This window comes from Sinocyclocheilus rhinocerous, unplaced genomic scaffold (genome assembly GCF_001515625.1).
Source record: "Sinocyclocheilus rhinocerous isolate Xijiao unplaced genomic scaffold, SAMN03320098_v1.1 scaffold1590, whole genome shotgun sequence".
Taxonomy (NCBI): domain Eukaryota; kingdom Metazoa; phylum Chordata; class Actinopteri; order Cypriniformes; family Cyprinidae; genus Sinocyclocheilus; species Sinocyclocheilus rhinocerous.
In genome coordinates, this window is record NW_015651328.1 from 701,258 (window position 1) to 717,179 (window position 15,922).

General features: G+C 38.0%; 1 protein-coding gene across 2 annotated transcripts in view; it reads right to left on the reverse strand.

Annotated features, from left to right (window-relative positions):
* Positions 1-15,922, reverse strand: part of LOC107712766 (PHD finger protein 14-like) — an 82,132-nt gene that overhangs the window by 26,517 nt on the left and 39,693 nt on the right. The window contains exons 15-17 of one of the 2 annotated variants that reach the window (XM_016518105.1): positions 12,827-12,883; positions 12,526-12,647; positions 10,955-11,851 (exon numbers count right to left, since the gene is read on the reverse strand). In XM_016518105.1, the coding sequence (XP_016373591.1) occupies positions 11,845-11,851; positions 12,526-12,647; positions 12,827-12,883 (186 nt within the window). In that variant the 3' untranslated portion in view covers positions 10,955-11,844. Of the gene's footprint in view, positions 1-10,954; positions 11,852-12,525; positions 12,648-12,826; positions 12,884-15,922 lie in introns of those variants that run through there. The other variant, XM_016518104.1, reaches the window with a different exon arrangement.

Here is a 15,922-nt window from a genome sequence, read left to right on the forward strand (position 1 = left end):
GCTAATTGGGCCCAATTTGGACATTTTCACTTAGGGGTGTACTCACTTTTGTGGCCAGCGGTTTAGACATTAATGGCTGTGTGTTTATTTTGAGGGGACAGCAAATAAATTTACACATACAAGCTGTACACTCACTACTTTACATTGTAGCAACGTGTCATTTCTTCGGTGTTGTCACATGAAAAGATATAATAAAAATATTTACAAACATGTGAGGGGTGTACTCACTTCTGTGAGATACTGTATATATATATATATCTGTATGTGTGTGTGTGTGTACACAACAGTGGGCATGGAAAATGGCTCAATCCAACATTTGAGTAGAAAAAATTAAATAAAAAAAACATTTGTATCCATTATCCTCCAGGAAACCCATTAAAGCTTTAAAAACTTGCTGCTCGCCTGCCATTTTAAACTGATAGAAAAAGGGTCTCACCAATAAGCACCATTAAAGCTTACATCTTTTACGTAACCACTTGGCTTTTAATACCTGGCTTAATATATATATAACAAAAAAATCATTTCATTCAGTTTCCACACCATTTACATGCTTACAAGGTTGCAAAACAATGTAAACACATACTGTTTTTATCTTGTGGCTGTACTATTGACTATTTATTTTGGATCGGTCCCATTCACTTCCATTGCAAGTGTCTCGTTAAAGCCCACAATTTTATTATTATTTTTTTTTAAACAAAGGAGAATCAAGTGGAAATTAATTTTGTTGCTAATAAACTGTATGCCAGCAATGCTGCCCATTATGCTTAACTTGCATTGAACCCAGAATAATTCTTTAAAGAAAATCATTAAAGCAACACAAGTAACAATTATCCTGAAAGTTCAATTTACTGCAATATTATCAAGGTTAAAAAACAAACCTGAGACAGACAATGAAATCAAAGAGCAAGATGACAACTACAATTACAAACGTACCCTCAAGTGCACATTCTTTTGTCTGAGCAGATGTGAGGCCAGGTTACCAGTACAAACACACACACACACACACACATATATTGAGGGGCTGAGCAGGCATATCTGCACAAGAAAGGGGAATTTAAATCACCTCCAGGCATCCTCGTGTAAAGAAGACAAATGGCCAGGAGTGCGTGTGTGCTACTCTAATGAGCACGCGGCTATTGTTGCACACAGTTGCCGATTGATTTCATATGAATCCCTCGCTCAGACAAATAAAGAAAGAGTGAAAGACTCCTCTCGCTTCCTGCGGGGGGAAAGTTTAGGACCTGCGGCAGCCATGGGAGGCTTGCGTTTTATTAGCGGAGCGTGCCCCAATTCGCCATTTACTTCTTTAATTACTTTGCCTTAATGAACCTTTTGTAGCATTTGTTGTGTATCACGGTTTAACATCTTTGAATTAAAACACTGCTCAGTGATGCAAACCCAGGCAGACAGACGGCCCGATGATTAATTGGAATTCAAATTGACAATGGCCAATCATCATAGGCGGTTCAACAGGAAGTAACCTTTCAAAATGAATATATATACATTCAATTTATCTTTCATGTGCAGCAGAATAAAGAAACAAATTAGTATGTCTTTCTACAGACTACTGAAAACAAATCTACTTTATTTATATACTATATAATATCACTTTTTGGGGGTTTTGGTTTCAAAGCATGCTGAATTGCAACATTTTGTGTTGACATCTTGTTCCAGTGGGAAACTGTTTGACAGGGGTCTCAACTGGAGGGTCGTAACCTGAAATTCAATTGCAGTTCTTTTCTGATGGGATAATAAAATGCAACTAATCATATAATCACGTACAGTTAAGACAGAAAAAATTTATAGGCTTAGAGAGAGGGAAATTAATTCCCATAAAATTATCTAAAATACAAATTATTACAATACTTTTATTCCAAAAGGATGCATTACACCGATCAAAGTGACAGAATAAAGACTTGAATAAAGACTTAAATATCTGTTTTTAAATGAAGACAATGTAAAGACTCTTACATTCAAAAAATTTTTCAAATTTCAAATAAATGTTGTTCTTTTGAACTTCCTATTCATCAAAGAATCCTGGAAAAAGTGTCATGGCTTACACAAAAATATTAAGCAGCATGTTCAACATAAAATCTCCAGCAAAGCCAGTTGAGAACCACTGATTTGTGATTTTGAAATGAATGGATATGCTCTCATAATAGAAAGCCAGCATGATTCTTCTCCAACAGGGAAGTGATCAAACTCTACATTGTACTTCTGAATGAAAGACTTGTGCTCTACTAATAACAAAGCACCACTCCACCAGCACTATGTGAGAAGTTTCTGAAGAGTTTCTGCGCCACGAGGTGACGCGTCATCCCCTTTCCTGCAACACGCAGGTGCCAACTTCTATCTGCTCCGCACACTGCCCTTCTGGACCCCGTCACAAAGTCCTTGATGTTATCAAAGCAATTTGGGTCCGCTTTAATCATTGGGAAAATTGAGCTGCTCGTTTCTCTCCTCCCCTCCAACTCTCTCCTCCGATCTCGGACGGAATCCAATCACTCATAAGAGAGTCTATTGATTGATGTAATCTTATTGGGATGTGAGGTGAGGGGAAAAACTCGATCGATTGCTTTTGTCTGTGACACATGTTGCTCTCGGCTAGCGATGCGTATCCTCTTTCATCTACTGTTTAATCTCTAAGAGGAGTTCTTAAAGATCCCCTGGCACGTTCAGCATCCCTCCTCCCATCGTCTCGCTGGTTTCTCGGTTCAGGGTGAAAGCCTGGTGGCTCTGTTGCTTGATCTCTTCTCATCCTACCATTTAGAACTCTATTTCAGCTCGACGCTCCTTTTAAAGGCTGATCCGGTTAGCCAGGTTCAGGGCAGCTGGTATCCACAAAATATTAAGCAGCACAACTGTTTTCAACATTGATAATAATAAGAAATGTTTCTTAAGGCATGCAAGCAGCATATTAGAATGATTTCAGATGGATCATATGACACTGAAGACTGGAGTACATGCTGCTGAAAATTCAGCTTTGCCATCTCAGAAATAAATCAAAATATTAAAATGAAAAACCTGTTTATTTTTTTTTCATTGTAAAAATATTTCACAATATTACTGGTTACTGTATATTTAATCAAATAAATGCAGCCTTGGCAAGGAGAGTCTATTGATCGATGTAATCTTATTGGGATGTGAGGTGAGGGGAAAAACTCGATCGATTGCTTTTGTCTGTGACACATGTTGCTCTCGGCTAGCGATGCGTATCCTCTTTCATCTACTGTTTAATCTCTAAGAGGAGTTCTTAAAGATCCCCTGGCACGTTCAGCATCCCTCCTCCCATCGTCTCGCTGGTTTCTCGGTTCAGGGTGAAAGCCTGGTGGCTCTGTTGCTTGATCTCTTCTCATCCTACCATTTAGAACTCTATTTCAGCTCGACGCTCCTTTTAAAGGCTGATCCGGTTAGCCAGGTTCAGGGCAGGGGCCTTCGTCTACACAGCCCAGTGATTGGAGAGATAATGCATGACAACTCCATTTAATCAAAGGATGTTTTAATACCATAATGTACGATTCTAAATCTCCCTGGATAACGCAAAGAGGATATATTTAAGTTAAATTGGCTCCCGGCTGCAGTTTCACAGATCATTATTACTGCAATCATCTTGCATTTTAAAGAGATACAGGCAATCACCAACATCAGAATAATTCTTGGAATATTTAGGCCCGATTAGAAATTTCAAAAAGAGATAGCAAGAAAATCACTATGGAGATTAATATCGGTTCTCATTAAATGATAATGTGGCCTTGTTTGAGAGGATCAGAATAAATTGATCAGACCTGAACTACAGACATTCACCAAAAGATTGAATAAAAGCAGGATAAAATACAAATTGTTAAACACATACTGAGTCTAAAGCAGAATAGCTCTTGCTATTTATTATTTGATGGAATAAACTAACAAGTTTACACAAATATGTGGAAGTTAAAGGGACTAAAGTAAATGAAGCAGGTTTCACTGGAAGCCATTGTGGAATTTAAAAAAGAAAGTTAACAGTACATACTATCATTCAAAAGTTAAGATCAGTAAGATTTATTTTTATTTCTTTATTTAATGAAAATTACACGTTTATTCAGCAAGAATGCATTAAATTGATCAAAAGTGTCAGTAAAGTATGATTTCTGAAAGATCATGTGAGGGATCAGGAATAAATTATAAAAAAATAAAATACATTTTAAAATATTTTCAAATGGAAAACAGTTACTTAAATTGTAATATTTCACAACATTACAGTTTTACTATATAATTTAATAATTTAAATAATTTAAACATTTTTCAATGGTAGTGTATATAGTAAAAAAGTAACAATGGTAAAATAATAATAATAATAAAAAAACCAGCAACAATCTAAAAGACAAGTCAAAAAGAGCCCACCTCTGAGTCTGATATACTGATCCCTTTATGGCTCAGGACAATCCACCATCAGTATCTATGGGATCTTTTTTTGTGTGTGTGTGCCAATTTCATCATCCTCTAGGGAAAAATCGGAAGTCTGATTGCATAGAAAAGTAATAGCACACCCTCTATAACAAGCTGCATGATTTCAGTTATCATGTCCACACAAATGATGCTGGATGCACATCTTAGGGGTTTGTTCAAAAGTATGAAGAATAGTAATACTTGCCTTCATACACCATGAGGATCTAACAAAATGTCATTTGAGGACATCTAGAACTAGTTACAAAAGCACAAAACAAGGCAACAAACAAGAGTCGTTGCACTACTCCTGATAAGCTACAGCAAAAACACCCCTTTAATACCAAAATAAAGACAGGATTACTTCCTAAATGTTTGAACATTGTAATTAAAGGTTTTGTGTAAAGGGATTAATCTGCATGGTAATTTTGACTGGCCCTTTTGTGGATTAACTTCCTGCGAGCGAGAGCAATTTCCACAGTGACCCCACAAAAACGCTTGGGTGGCAGAAACACAAATCTCTTGAACAATAGCGATGTGTTTAACAGTAGCTATGGATGCTTGCACACCAAAACACCAAGTAAGCCTCAAGATGTCTGAACGGTTACTTTGTCTTGCCCATGTGGACCAGAAGATTGCATTCTATCATTTTGATAGAGCGATAAATTGGCTATTTCTTAGATTTACTCGGATCCAAAGTGTTACTGCATACACAAGACTCCCATTGCAACTCTTTCATTCTTCGACCCGCTACTCTCACCCATATGGCTGGTACAAACGCAGCAAATTTATCACTTGGGTCCAGCGCAATTACTTGGGGAGCCACCACGTGACAGGGATCAATATGACACAAGACACTCAGCCATTGACTGCCGGCCGTGACAAAGTGCCCCCGTGGCTTTTTGTGAATCCCTTCTATTGAGGGAGCAGATTATTAGCCTTTGTGAGCCTCCTCCTTTTTGATTTACTGTTGAGGTGGGAATGGTATTATTAAGAGGCCTTTGTTTTACAAGGAGGAGAGGCAATGAATGGGCTTATGGCTGAAGCCGCAGCGGCCGGCCGATGCACTGACAAAGTAACTCCTCTTTATTATCTCATTACCACATTGCTCACTCATTCATTTAGTCTTGTACTCAAAGCCAGGGCAGCCGTCGGGGATGCTAATTTCGAGCAGCACCAGCCATCTGAGGGATGCAGTGTGTTTCTCTGAGTAGACAGCAGGGGGCCATGATGTGTCAACTTCTGCACACTATTGCCTCTAACAGCTGATGGAGGGTCAGTTTGGTGGATTGAATGATGCTGGTTAAGGCTAAAAGAAACATTCCAGATTCAGTGCAAGTTCATCTCAACGGAGCATGTGGCATGATGTTGATTACCATAAAAAATAATTTCCATTTGTCTCTTTTTACCCAAAATCCAGCTTACAGTGAGGCACTTGCAATGGAAGTAAATGGGGACAATTTGTAAACATTAAAATACTCGCAGTTTCAATAGTATAGCCACAAGATATATACAAGACACGTTAACATGATTTGAGTATGTAAAAACATGCTTAACAAATATTTTCTGTGTAAAGTTATATCTGTAACACTAAAACAACTGAAAAAAAAAAAGATAAGTAAAAAAGTGCTTTTAAAAAATTATAAGATTCACATTTCAGCGTTTAAATACTCCAAAAACTGGCCTTATATTTAATTTTATTTAATTTTTTGGAAACAAATGTTGTTGATTGACCTTAACTTGTATTAAACTCAGAATATTACTTTTAACCATTTAAAATAAATAAATAAATATTAATAAAACAACACATTTTACTAAAATGTGTGAAAATATTCATTTGAAAATTGATACATTTGAAAAAAATAGTTTGAACTTCATTAACAAAAACTGTAAAAAATAAATAAATAAATCAGAATGATAGCAGATTCTGTTCTGTATTATAGTATTTTACAGTATATTAAACCCACAATATTCCTTTAAAGCATTTAAATGGCGTTGATTCTGGATTTGGAAGGGAAGTTTGGCTGTTTTTGCCACTGTGTCCTACGGAACCTCAGCTCTGGATCAATTCCAGGCAGTCTGCTTTGGCAGCAATGCAGTTCACCGGCTTCTACCATGCTTTTGCCAATTAGTTAGGCACCTCTGGGCTGCGCAAGTCATCTAGCAAATGCACAAAGAGGGGGAGGCGCTCGATCCCGAAGACCAGCAGTCAACTGGCTAGGATAAAAGACACTGTAGAAGCTGTAGCGTAATAGATTTTAGCTGCTTGGCCAGTCTTCCCACACTCTGCAGCCCTGCCGCTCAGGTTTTCTGTTTTAATAGTGGTGGGGAGTGCAAAAGGAAAAAAAAAAAAAAAGAGGTGAAGTCAGCAAAAACAAAATGCCGCCATTAAATCATCTCCCTGAATCCCGTGTCAGGTCTGTAATAGGAAAGGCACTCATCATCGGAAAGGTTACTGCTCTTCCAGAACATCCTCCTCCCCCTTTTTCTGCTCCCCGGGTTCAGACCAGAACCGATGGTCCCGCCGGACCCCTCGTACCAGACCACTGGACTGAGTATGAGGAATTGGGGTGCTCAGGTTTTGGTCATGCCAAACTGATTCTATCTTTCCAGGTCCATAATAAGAGGCTCAGAGCTTTGGTGGGCCGGGGCCACAGAGATGCAGCTTGTTCCCGCCACTGTCGCCACTGTTGTATAAGCACAAATGCCATTCGCTTACTAGCAGACACACTGGGCTTTTTGTTATGCTGCTAAGTAGATTTTCCCATGAAAGCCTCTCCTCTCTCTCTTTGTAGAGCTGGGCTTGGCACGGGGAAGAGAGACGGCTGGTGGAAAAGAGGGAGAGAGACAGGAAGAGTGTGCAAGTGTGAGCAGATGAGGAAAACGTCAATAAAGAGAAGGAAAAACAATAGGAGAAAACAGCAGAAGAGAGAGTATTACACTAACTCAGATGTGTTACAGCCACCTTATGTCTGGCCGTGGCTCTTTTTCATTTACGATCAAGACTATGGACCATTCAAAGTCTGTTCACTGACTGTCTGATGCATATTACACACAAAAATGGAACAAGCTGACCGAAATTGACAGTTCTAATTGGTTGTTGACCAAAAAGTGTTTCTGAAGACTGATGCAATATCTTACAGGGCAGAATGGCGGATGTAAATCTGGTGCATCACACAATTTAATGTAAACTACATGCACAACATTGTAAAATGTGCTTCTCTGCATTTGTTCTCTGGTCTAATTTGTTTCCAAATCTAGCTTTTTAATAAACGTGGCATTGTACACTATGAATATCGCTGACTCGGTGACAAAATGCTTATGTCCCTCTATTGTAAGTCGCTTTGAATAAAAACATCTGCTAAATGCATGCACAAGCAAATAAATAAAATACAATAATAAATGTTTTACATAATATTTAATCATTTTAAATTATTATTATGAAAAATAGTACATTTGAAAAAGTGATTTTAACTCATAAAAAGTAAATCTGTAAAAAAAACTCGATTTTTATTTATTTATTTATTAAAGAAACTGGAATGGTTAAAAACACAAATTAAAACTGAAGTAAACTGTGAACTCTGGTAAGTCTGTGTTTCCAACACTAATTAGCCAAACGGGATAAAAAAAAAAAGAAAGAAAAAAAAAAAGCCAAATACCGGTCAATTTATCAGCCTGGCTTATCAGTCAGATTTACCCATCACTAAATGACCCAGCAAATAAAACAAGCTCTGATTGGTTGGTTTAATTGTCATTAAAAGTTGGCATGCAATGGAAATTGGGGTAATTTTTTTTCCTCCCTACTGTGCTGTATATGTAAGTGAAATTGAGGTAGGGTTGATTTTGTTCAACAGGAATTACGTTGATCATTGCTGGATGGGAGGGATTATTGCCCAGCCCTCAAACGTCATCAGAGAAGACATGCTGTTGCAAAGGGAAGGGGAAATTAATATATGTTTTATTACAATTATGAGGCCACTGGTTTGATCCTTGTTCACAGTCTTCATGGAAACAAATAGAAAAAGAACTCATTTTGCCAATTCGTCTGCAAGATTCTAACTTTAAATGACACAAAAGGAAAAAAGTCATTCCTAGATTTCCAAGAATTAATTAAAGATTTAATATTTTTCATAACACTTTATTTCTACATTTTAAAATACGTGCAGTGTTAAAGGCACATACCTTGGGGGTACAGCTCATCAAACTCATCCGGTAGTGAAATGGATTCCCAATGCGCCAAACGAAGGAACTGTTTCTTATTTTTACTTTGTTTCTCAAACCATAAAACAGATATATATTTTTTTTTTCAAAAGCAAGAGTATGGTTATCAGAATTGACTCCAATTCATAGAAAAATTGAATGGGATAAATTTCATGCATCCACAAACCCTAATCATCAATTTGATCCACAGGGCATATTTAACCACACTCATATGACATGTTATGGGTTTATCATCACCACACACTTATTGTAATTTTTGTGGGCCAGGCTGCCTGGGCACTTAGATGCATATGCTTTGGGACTGTCCAGATGTGCAAAAATTTTGGGATATGGTGCTTGATGTTTTGTACAAGGTCACTAGGATTCGTTTTCCCAAAGATCCTGTTCTGTTATTGTTGAATGATAATTCTCATTTTCCTGTAAATGAGAAGGACTGGAAATTTTGGTCAGCTGCCACAACTGCTGCAAAGAAACTTTTAGTTCAATGACGAAAAACTCAACATGACCTTTCTATCAAACATTGGTTACATTCCTTCAGCACGGACCAATCATGCTAAAACTGTCATTTTGCCAATGTGGAAGAATTGTATAAGTTCAAGTTAGGGAGATTGTGGTATTTTGACAGTAAAAAAAAAACACTGAATTACAAAAATAAATAAATTTTATTCATGAGGCCACATGAATAAAAAAAATGTGCATAGGTAAATCATTTATAATAAACACTGTAATATGTGATTTAAAAAATAAATGAATAAATATTTTATCCTGACATTAAACATTGGGTTCTGGTCAGAATAAGCTGCAGAGTGGACTAGACTTGATGCCAATGAAGGCTGGCAGAACCAGACACTTCTCTAGTGATAAACAACAGACAACCTGCACAATCCATTAGCCGGACTAACAGAGACTCATTCATCATTGTGGCAATGAGGTGAAAAAGTTTATTAAGGCTTGCATGAAGCAAGGGCTCTGTCCTATGACCACACTTGCGCTAAATGACGCATGGTAACAAAATCACTGCATATACACAGGACACAACACTCACAAATTCAATGCCATAATCTCAGCTCAAGTCACATTAACACATTAACTATGGGGAATGTCTAAGAAATAAATTACCATGCCAAATATTTACATTTAATAAATACATCAAGTACAAAAAATAAAATAAAATTCAAGTACAGATAAACTTTTCAATTCCAAAACATTTGGAACAAAAAACTGCAGCATGGCTTACGCCTGAAGAAAAAAAAAAAAAACATAAAATGAGCTCAATACTTTGCTAAACTGACATCACATGACTTAACAGGTGGCCTGTAATCTAAAAGGCTCCATCTTGCCGCATTATCTCGGCAAAGCAGATGCAGTATGTACCCCAACAAACACTTACACACACAGTAAGCTGTGAGCTAGGTAAGACAGCTGTAGAAGAGAGAGATAAAGCTGTGGCTGAAGATACGGTGGGGTGAGAGGTTAAAGGGCAGCTGAAGTCATCCAGAGAGGGAAAGATGTGTAAATCCTAGGGAAGGAAGTGTTGTGTCTGGTCCAGTGCAAGTAAGCAGTTTGAGAAGACATGAGGCTGTTCCCAATGGTACAAAGGTAGAAACCACAGGATACCGTCAAAGTGGGAACTTAGGGCCTCACGTCACCTGTCAGCCATCCTGCTAGGAATTATGTAGCTACACTGTCAATAGTACAATATACTGTGATAGGAGGGAATGGGATGTAGGGTTTGGGAATGTAGCATTTTTCAGTGTGTTAGGATTTCTTTTTGCCATTGCAAAGCATAAAACAGCATGACTGTCAAAGCAGATGCAAGCCAAAATACCAATACAGCCTACGTTCACAACTAATTACTGTAACTTCAGAGTTTTAGCACTCTATGACTCCATTATTGGGCGAATCTCCTGTCGAGAACATTTGCAGGTCACATTATTTTGCTTAAATAATAGAAAATTATTTAAGCAAAATAATATACATATAAAATCATATATATATATAAATATATATATAAAATCAAATATGCTCCATTATATATATATATATATATATATAGTGACATTAGTTTCATGACAATTTAGCACATTATTTATTCCAACTGTCATTAACGTAATGCAAAAAAAAGATAAAAAAAATAATAATAATAAATTAAATTGTAAAAAATTCATATCAAAAAGTTAAAAGAAAGTACTGTAATAAAGTAAAAACTATTGTATTGCATATTGTATCACAAAAAAAGTAAGTCAAATAAATACAATAAAATGCAGAGATGGAAAATGTGCTTAAATATCATAAAAATAATGTCAAAATATTAAAAATGTTGAAATATATCGTTTTTTGTGAGATTCGCCCAATCACTGATATGGTACTAAGGAAATAACTAAGTTTAAGTATGGATATTATCATATTGAGCTATATTACGCTACCACAACTAGTAAAAAATTCAAACACTTTAAAACACTATTCTACTGATTCTAACCTCGTTATCATCTAATCACTTTTAACCATATAATTCACATATCAGAGGCAAAATAGAGCAGAGTCAAGAAACAAAAGCATTAAAAGCATTCATAATAAGAAGCAAGACAGAAGACACAATTAGCTTTCAGAAGCACATTTGACTCAATCAACACAGCTGATCGAACGAGGTCTGTGCTGTTTTAGAGCCAATGTAAAAGCGAGAGAGAAAAAGAAAGTCCAGGAGGCCCAAAGAAGGCGGGATGACAGCAAATCGCTTGCAAAGATGGTGAAACAGCCCAGAATCTGGCTTAATCCACAGAGCAAAAGGCCCAAAACCAGCATCACGGTTCGTGTATTCCACAAATAACGACCCTATGGGTGAGCATGTGCCTCCAAACTGGCTAACGGAGTATTCTGTCCATATAAAGGTCTTTTATAGTGTCCAATGAGGGTTGATCTCCCCCTCCCAGTGCAAACTGAATCAATTTCATGTTAGTCCACATACGATAGTCTTTTCGTTCTTTCAGAAAATTTTCGCCGGACCGTCGTTTAACCATGATCAAGTCCATGGCACGGTCCGCTTTGGGCAGAAGGGACAGTCGAAGGTGGCGGTCGGAGGCGGCCATCTGCAACTCCTCCCCGACCCCAACGCCGCTCTTCAAACGAGTTAATTTCCCTCTCTCTCTCTCCCTGTCTTTCTCTCACCTGTCCTTTTCTAGGGGAGGAGGTGGTGCCCGGCTCTCACAACCTGTTCAATGCAAAGATAGAAAGAGTCAGGGCAACACACCTCACACCACAGCTGAGGCCAAACAGCAGCTAACCCAAACTAGCCGCTTTGCATGATGGTACAAAACATGGCATATCTCCTACTTTGCATTGTAAAAGCATTTGAAGTACTTGTAACCTGACAGGCCACTTTCCAATTACCCCAAAACAGCTTTATGTCAAATCGTGATGTGACGGAAGTGGCGACTGTTTGGCACTTCTATTATGAGTGTCAATTAAAAGTCTCTTAGTCATGCTTGCATATATTTTAGCAAAAACATAACGAGGTTACGGCATTGAAAAGTATGACGAGGAGGTGTTAAAGGAAGGGAAAAGACAGGATAATTGATCTGGATCTGACGGTTACGTTAAAATAATCCTGTGCGAAGGAACCGCAACCTCATACCGGAGGCCAAGTGGTGACAGTAAATCAGACAGCTCATTACTGCCAAACCAAGTGAGCAAATACATGTGGCAGCCAAATAGAGAAGGCCCTGTGGAGCCAGCGCTACCTCTCACTCACACATGCATGGCGGAGTCCTTACAATGAAGCCTGAACTTTAATCACGAGGCGAATATACCCACCCCGAGCCAGATCAAACATGCTCTCATGTGCGCAGATGTTTCAGAGACGAGCATCGCACAAGCTTTACCCACCTCACTAGGTTTTCATTATCGCCGGGGCCCTTGCAGGTGGTGCACTCGGTCCGCGTGTCATCGGCTTTGGGCTTTTTCTGCAGAGTTGACTGCCTCTGTCTGCGCTCCCGCGGTGACGGTTCCTATGGAAACGCAAGCTATTAGAGGCGACCGCCGTGTGTGTTTGAATGAAGCTGGTGAGTAGAGAGGGCTGAGATTGCTGTGTAAACATACACAAGCTGTCTTCCTTCATCACGCTCTCTAAATATTAGAGGTAGATGAGGGAGATAAAGGAGTGCAGGGTGAGGAAGCGAAAGCTCACCTCGATCTTCTCCTCTTCGCAGATGGACATTCTCTTCCTCTTCTGGCCTCTGGTTCTCTGGGTCAAAGGGAAAATGACATTTGGTCATAATACGGCACACTGAACAACGCAGCAGTTCTAGAGTCAGATTATTGTATTTAAGATGATTTAAGATTATTAAAAAACGGACATCGGAATTCGGAAGAATTCTTCTGATTGGAATTTGAATGGGGTATTTAAAATCATTAATTCAAATGGTTGTCACTTAAAAACCCACTGAGAAACAAGCCACATAAAGGAGAACTAATGAAAAATGAGTCCAGAAGTACAAAACAATGAAAAAAGTGACTTGACATGATTTGTTATTTTACTTAACACGACATCACCTCAGAATGTCCACATCCAGAATGGACCAATCGGCTTCAATATTGTTTCCTACATTATTTTTGGAAATGCATTGGCATAAAAGATTTTTTATCGGCCATTTTAGAACGTCAATAAAATCTTATACATAATGTTGCAACTTAGACTTTATAAGACAATCTACAATTGTCTATTAGCTGCACAGTAATAGCATAAGGAGATCTGATGTAATGGTCAACTTATTTTCCACAAGAAAAACAATCAAATGACGGGAGTAACCATGCAGTACATCAAAAATAGAAAAAAAGCTGAAAGCAAACTTGCATGAACCATTTAGTTCTTTTGCGTTGCCTCGTGCCAATAATAATGGTGTAGAACAGGGGTTCATTAAATGAGGGAACTGCAGGGGTCCATTAGCTGTGTAGCGAATCAGCTCATGGGGAAATATGAATAATTAATCATAACTAGTTATAATTAATTATAAATATTTAGATCCGCTGTAGATATTTACTTGACCTCTCAGGGTCAACTGTCTGTCAATTCTGAGAACGTTAATTTCCTGGTTAAGGGAAATAACTTTCTTACTGTACAACTCTACACAGAGCCTGTAGCATAAATCTGCAGTTATGAGCAAACAGAACAAAGTTTAACGCTCTCCACGAGTAAACAGCTCACGCAGAGCAGCTGGTGACTTGCGGCTCACTGTAGCGGCTACAGATGTCAAATAGTGGTGCTCCTCTCTAATCCAAATCTCTCATTCAGTCCGGCTCCCCCTTGTGTGCCATAGAGGGATTCAATCCCTTTGTTTAGAGCCCAGAGCAGAGCCCCAACCAGTGCCCCTCTCTATCCAGATATAAGGCCATTCCGCAATTGGGTCAACCCTGGCTGTTAAATTGGATTTTTGTGTGCCATGAACCAAAATTGAGTATCCAAACTCATTCTCCACAGTGTGCTCTCCTGTTCATTTAGAGACTTTTTGCATTGTTTTTCTTGTCTACCATCGGCAGATCAACTCTTCATCTCCATCAGTGGCTGATAAACACAAGAAAAACCACAGCAGCATTGCACGAGTCAAATCAAACGTCTCCACCTTAATGCGAACAGGCACACGAGTGTGCCAAGCTGGGGCTTTTTAAAAAGGGAAGAAAAAACGACAACATATTTAAACAGATTGTGATAACAATTCCATCTGTCGCCTTTGGCTTGCCACCACACAGCAGATGGAACACTTATCATTATAAATGCTAACTGCTTCTACACTGCCAACTGGCACTTAAATGCCTCTGCCACTTCTCCCTCGATGGTGGCACCAAACAAAGGCACTCATTTATTTCATTATTCCTTCATTACGGCAGACTCGATTAAGGTAATCTATTAAAGGCTAGATCAGTGGTCCTCTGTGCCGAGATCCTCTATGTAACGGTAAAGTACTGTAAACATGGTGAAGGGCTGACGTAAACAACACTCTACACTTGGAGGAGGACAGTCAAGACGACTCTGCGAAAAAACCATACTTTTTAATGGCACACGAGTGTGCCAAGCTGGGGCTTTTTAAAAAGGGAAGAAAAAACGACAACATATTTAAACAGATTGTGAAAACAATTCCATCTGTCGCCTTTGGCTTGCCACCACACAGCAGATGGAACACTTATCATTATCTGCTTCTACACTGCCAACTGGCACTTAAATGCCTCTGCCACTTCTCCCTCGATAGTGGCACCAAACAAAGGCACTCATTTATTTCATTATTCCTTCATTACGGCAGACTCGATTAAGGTAATCTATTAAAGGCTAGATCAGTGGTCCTCCACACAGAGATCCTCCATGTAATGGTAAAGAACTGTAAATGTGGTGAAGGGCTGACGTAAACAACAATCTACATTTGGAGGACAGTCGAGACGACTCTGTGAAAAAAACCCTGCTTTTTAATTAAGGACCTTGCAATGCTGCATCTTTAAAAACACTGAATCAGTTTCCACATGATTGGAAAAACTATTGGTGCATACATAGGGACAGTCACAGTGTATTCTACTGCGGTAATTCATAGAAGACTAATGGCTTAAAATCAAGGACAGATATGTAAATAATCAACAAGGTGTTTGATCAGAGAAATAGTTTGCTACAAAGCAAAAAAATAAAAAAAGATGAAAACATGAAAATAATAAAATAATAAAATAAAAATAAATAAATATAAAAATGAATAAATTATAAAAAAATATATATATATAAAATACAATTACAATCAAAAAGGTGTTTTATCTGAAAAATAGTTTGCTACAAAGTTTACAAAACCATAGGATTATTTAGGGTAATGGCACAGAGGCAAAAGTGAAACAATAACAAATACATAACTAAATAACTAAAAATAGTCAATGATTAAAGTATAGAAAATAATACTAAAAAACCATACCATACCGATACAAAAATGAAAATAAACAAATACATAAATAAAAGACTAAACAAATAATAATAAATGATTACATTAAAATATGGAAAACAATTAATAAATATATATTTTTTAGATTATTTTTTGTTTAAATCATTGCAGTAGATGTGCCTGTCCCATTAAACTCGATGCTTTTTTTTTTTGTGGGTGGTTGTCAGGGCATTGCTTTGTGGTTGCTAGGGTGTTCTGGATGGTTGCTTGGTGGTTCCTTAATGGGCCAAATCTGAAGAGCCAAACTCTAAGCGTTTATGATATTCTGGTCTCAAGACATCACACAAGCCCTCCATTACAGTAAGTATGGAATTTTA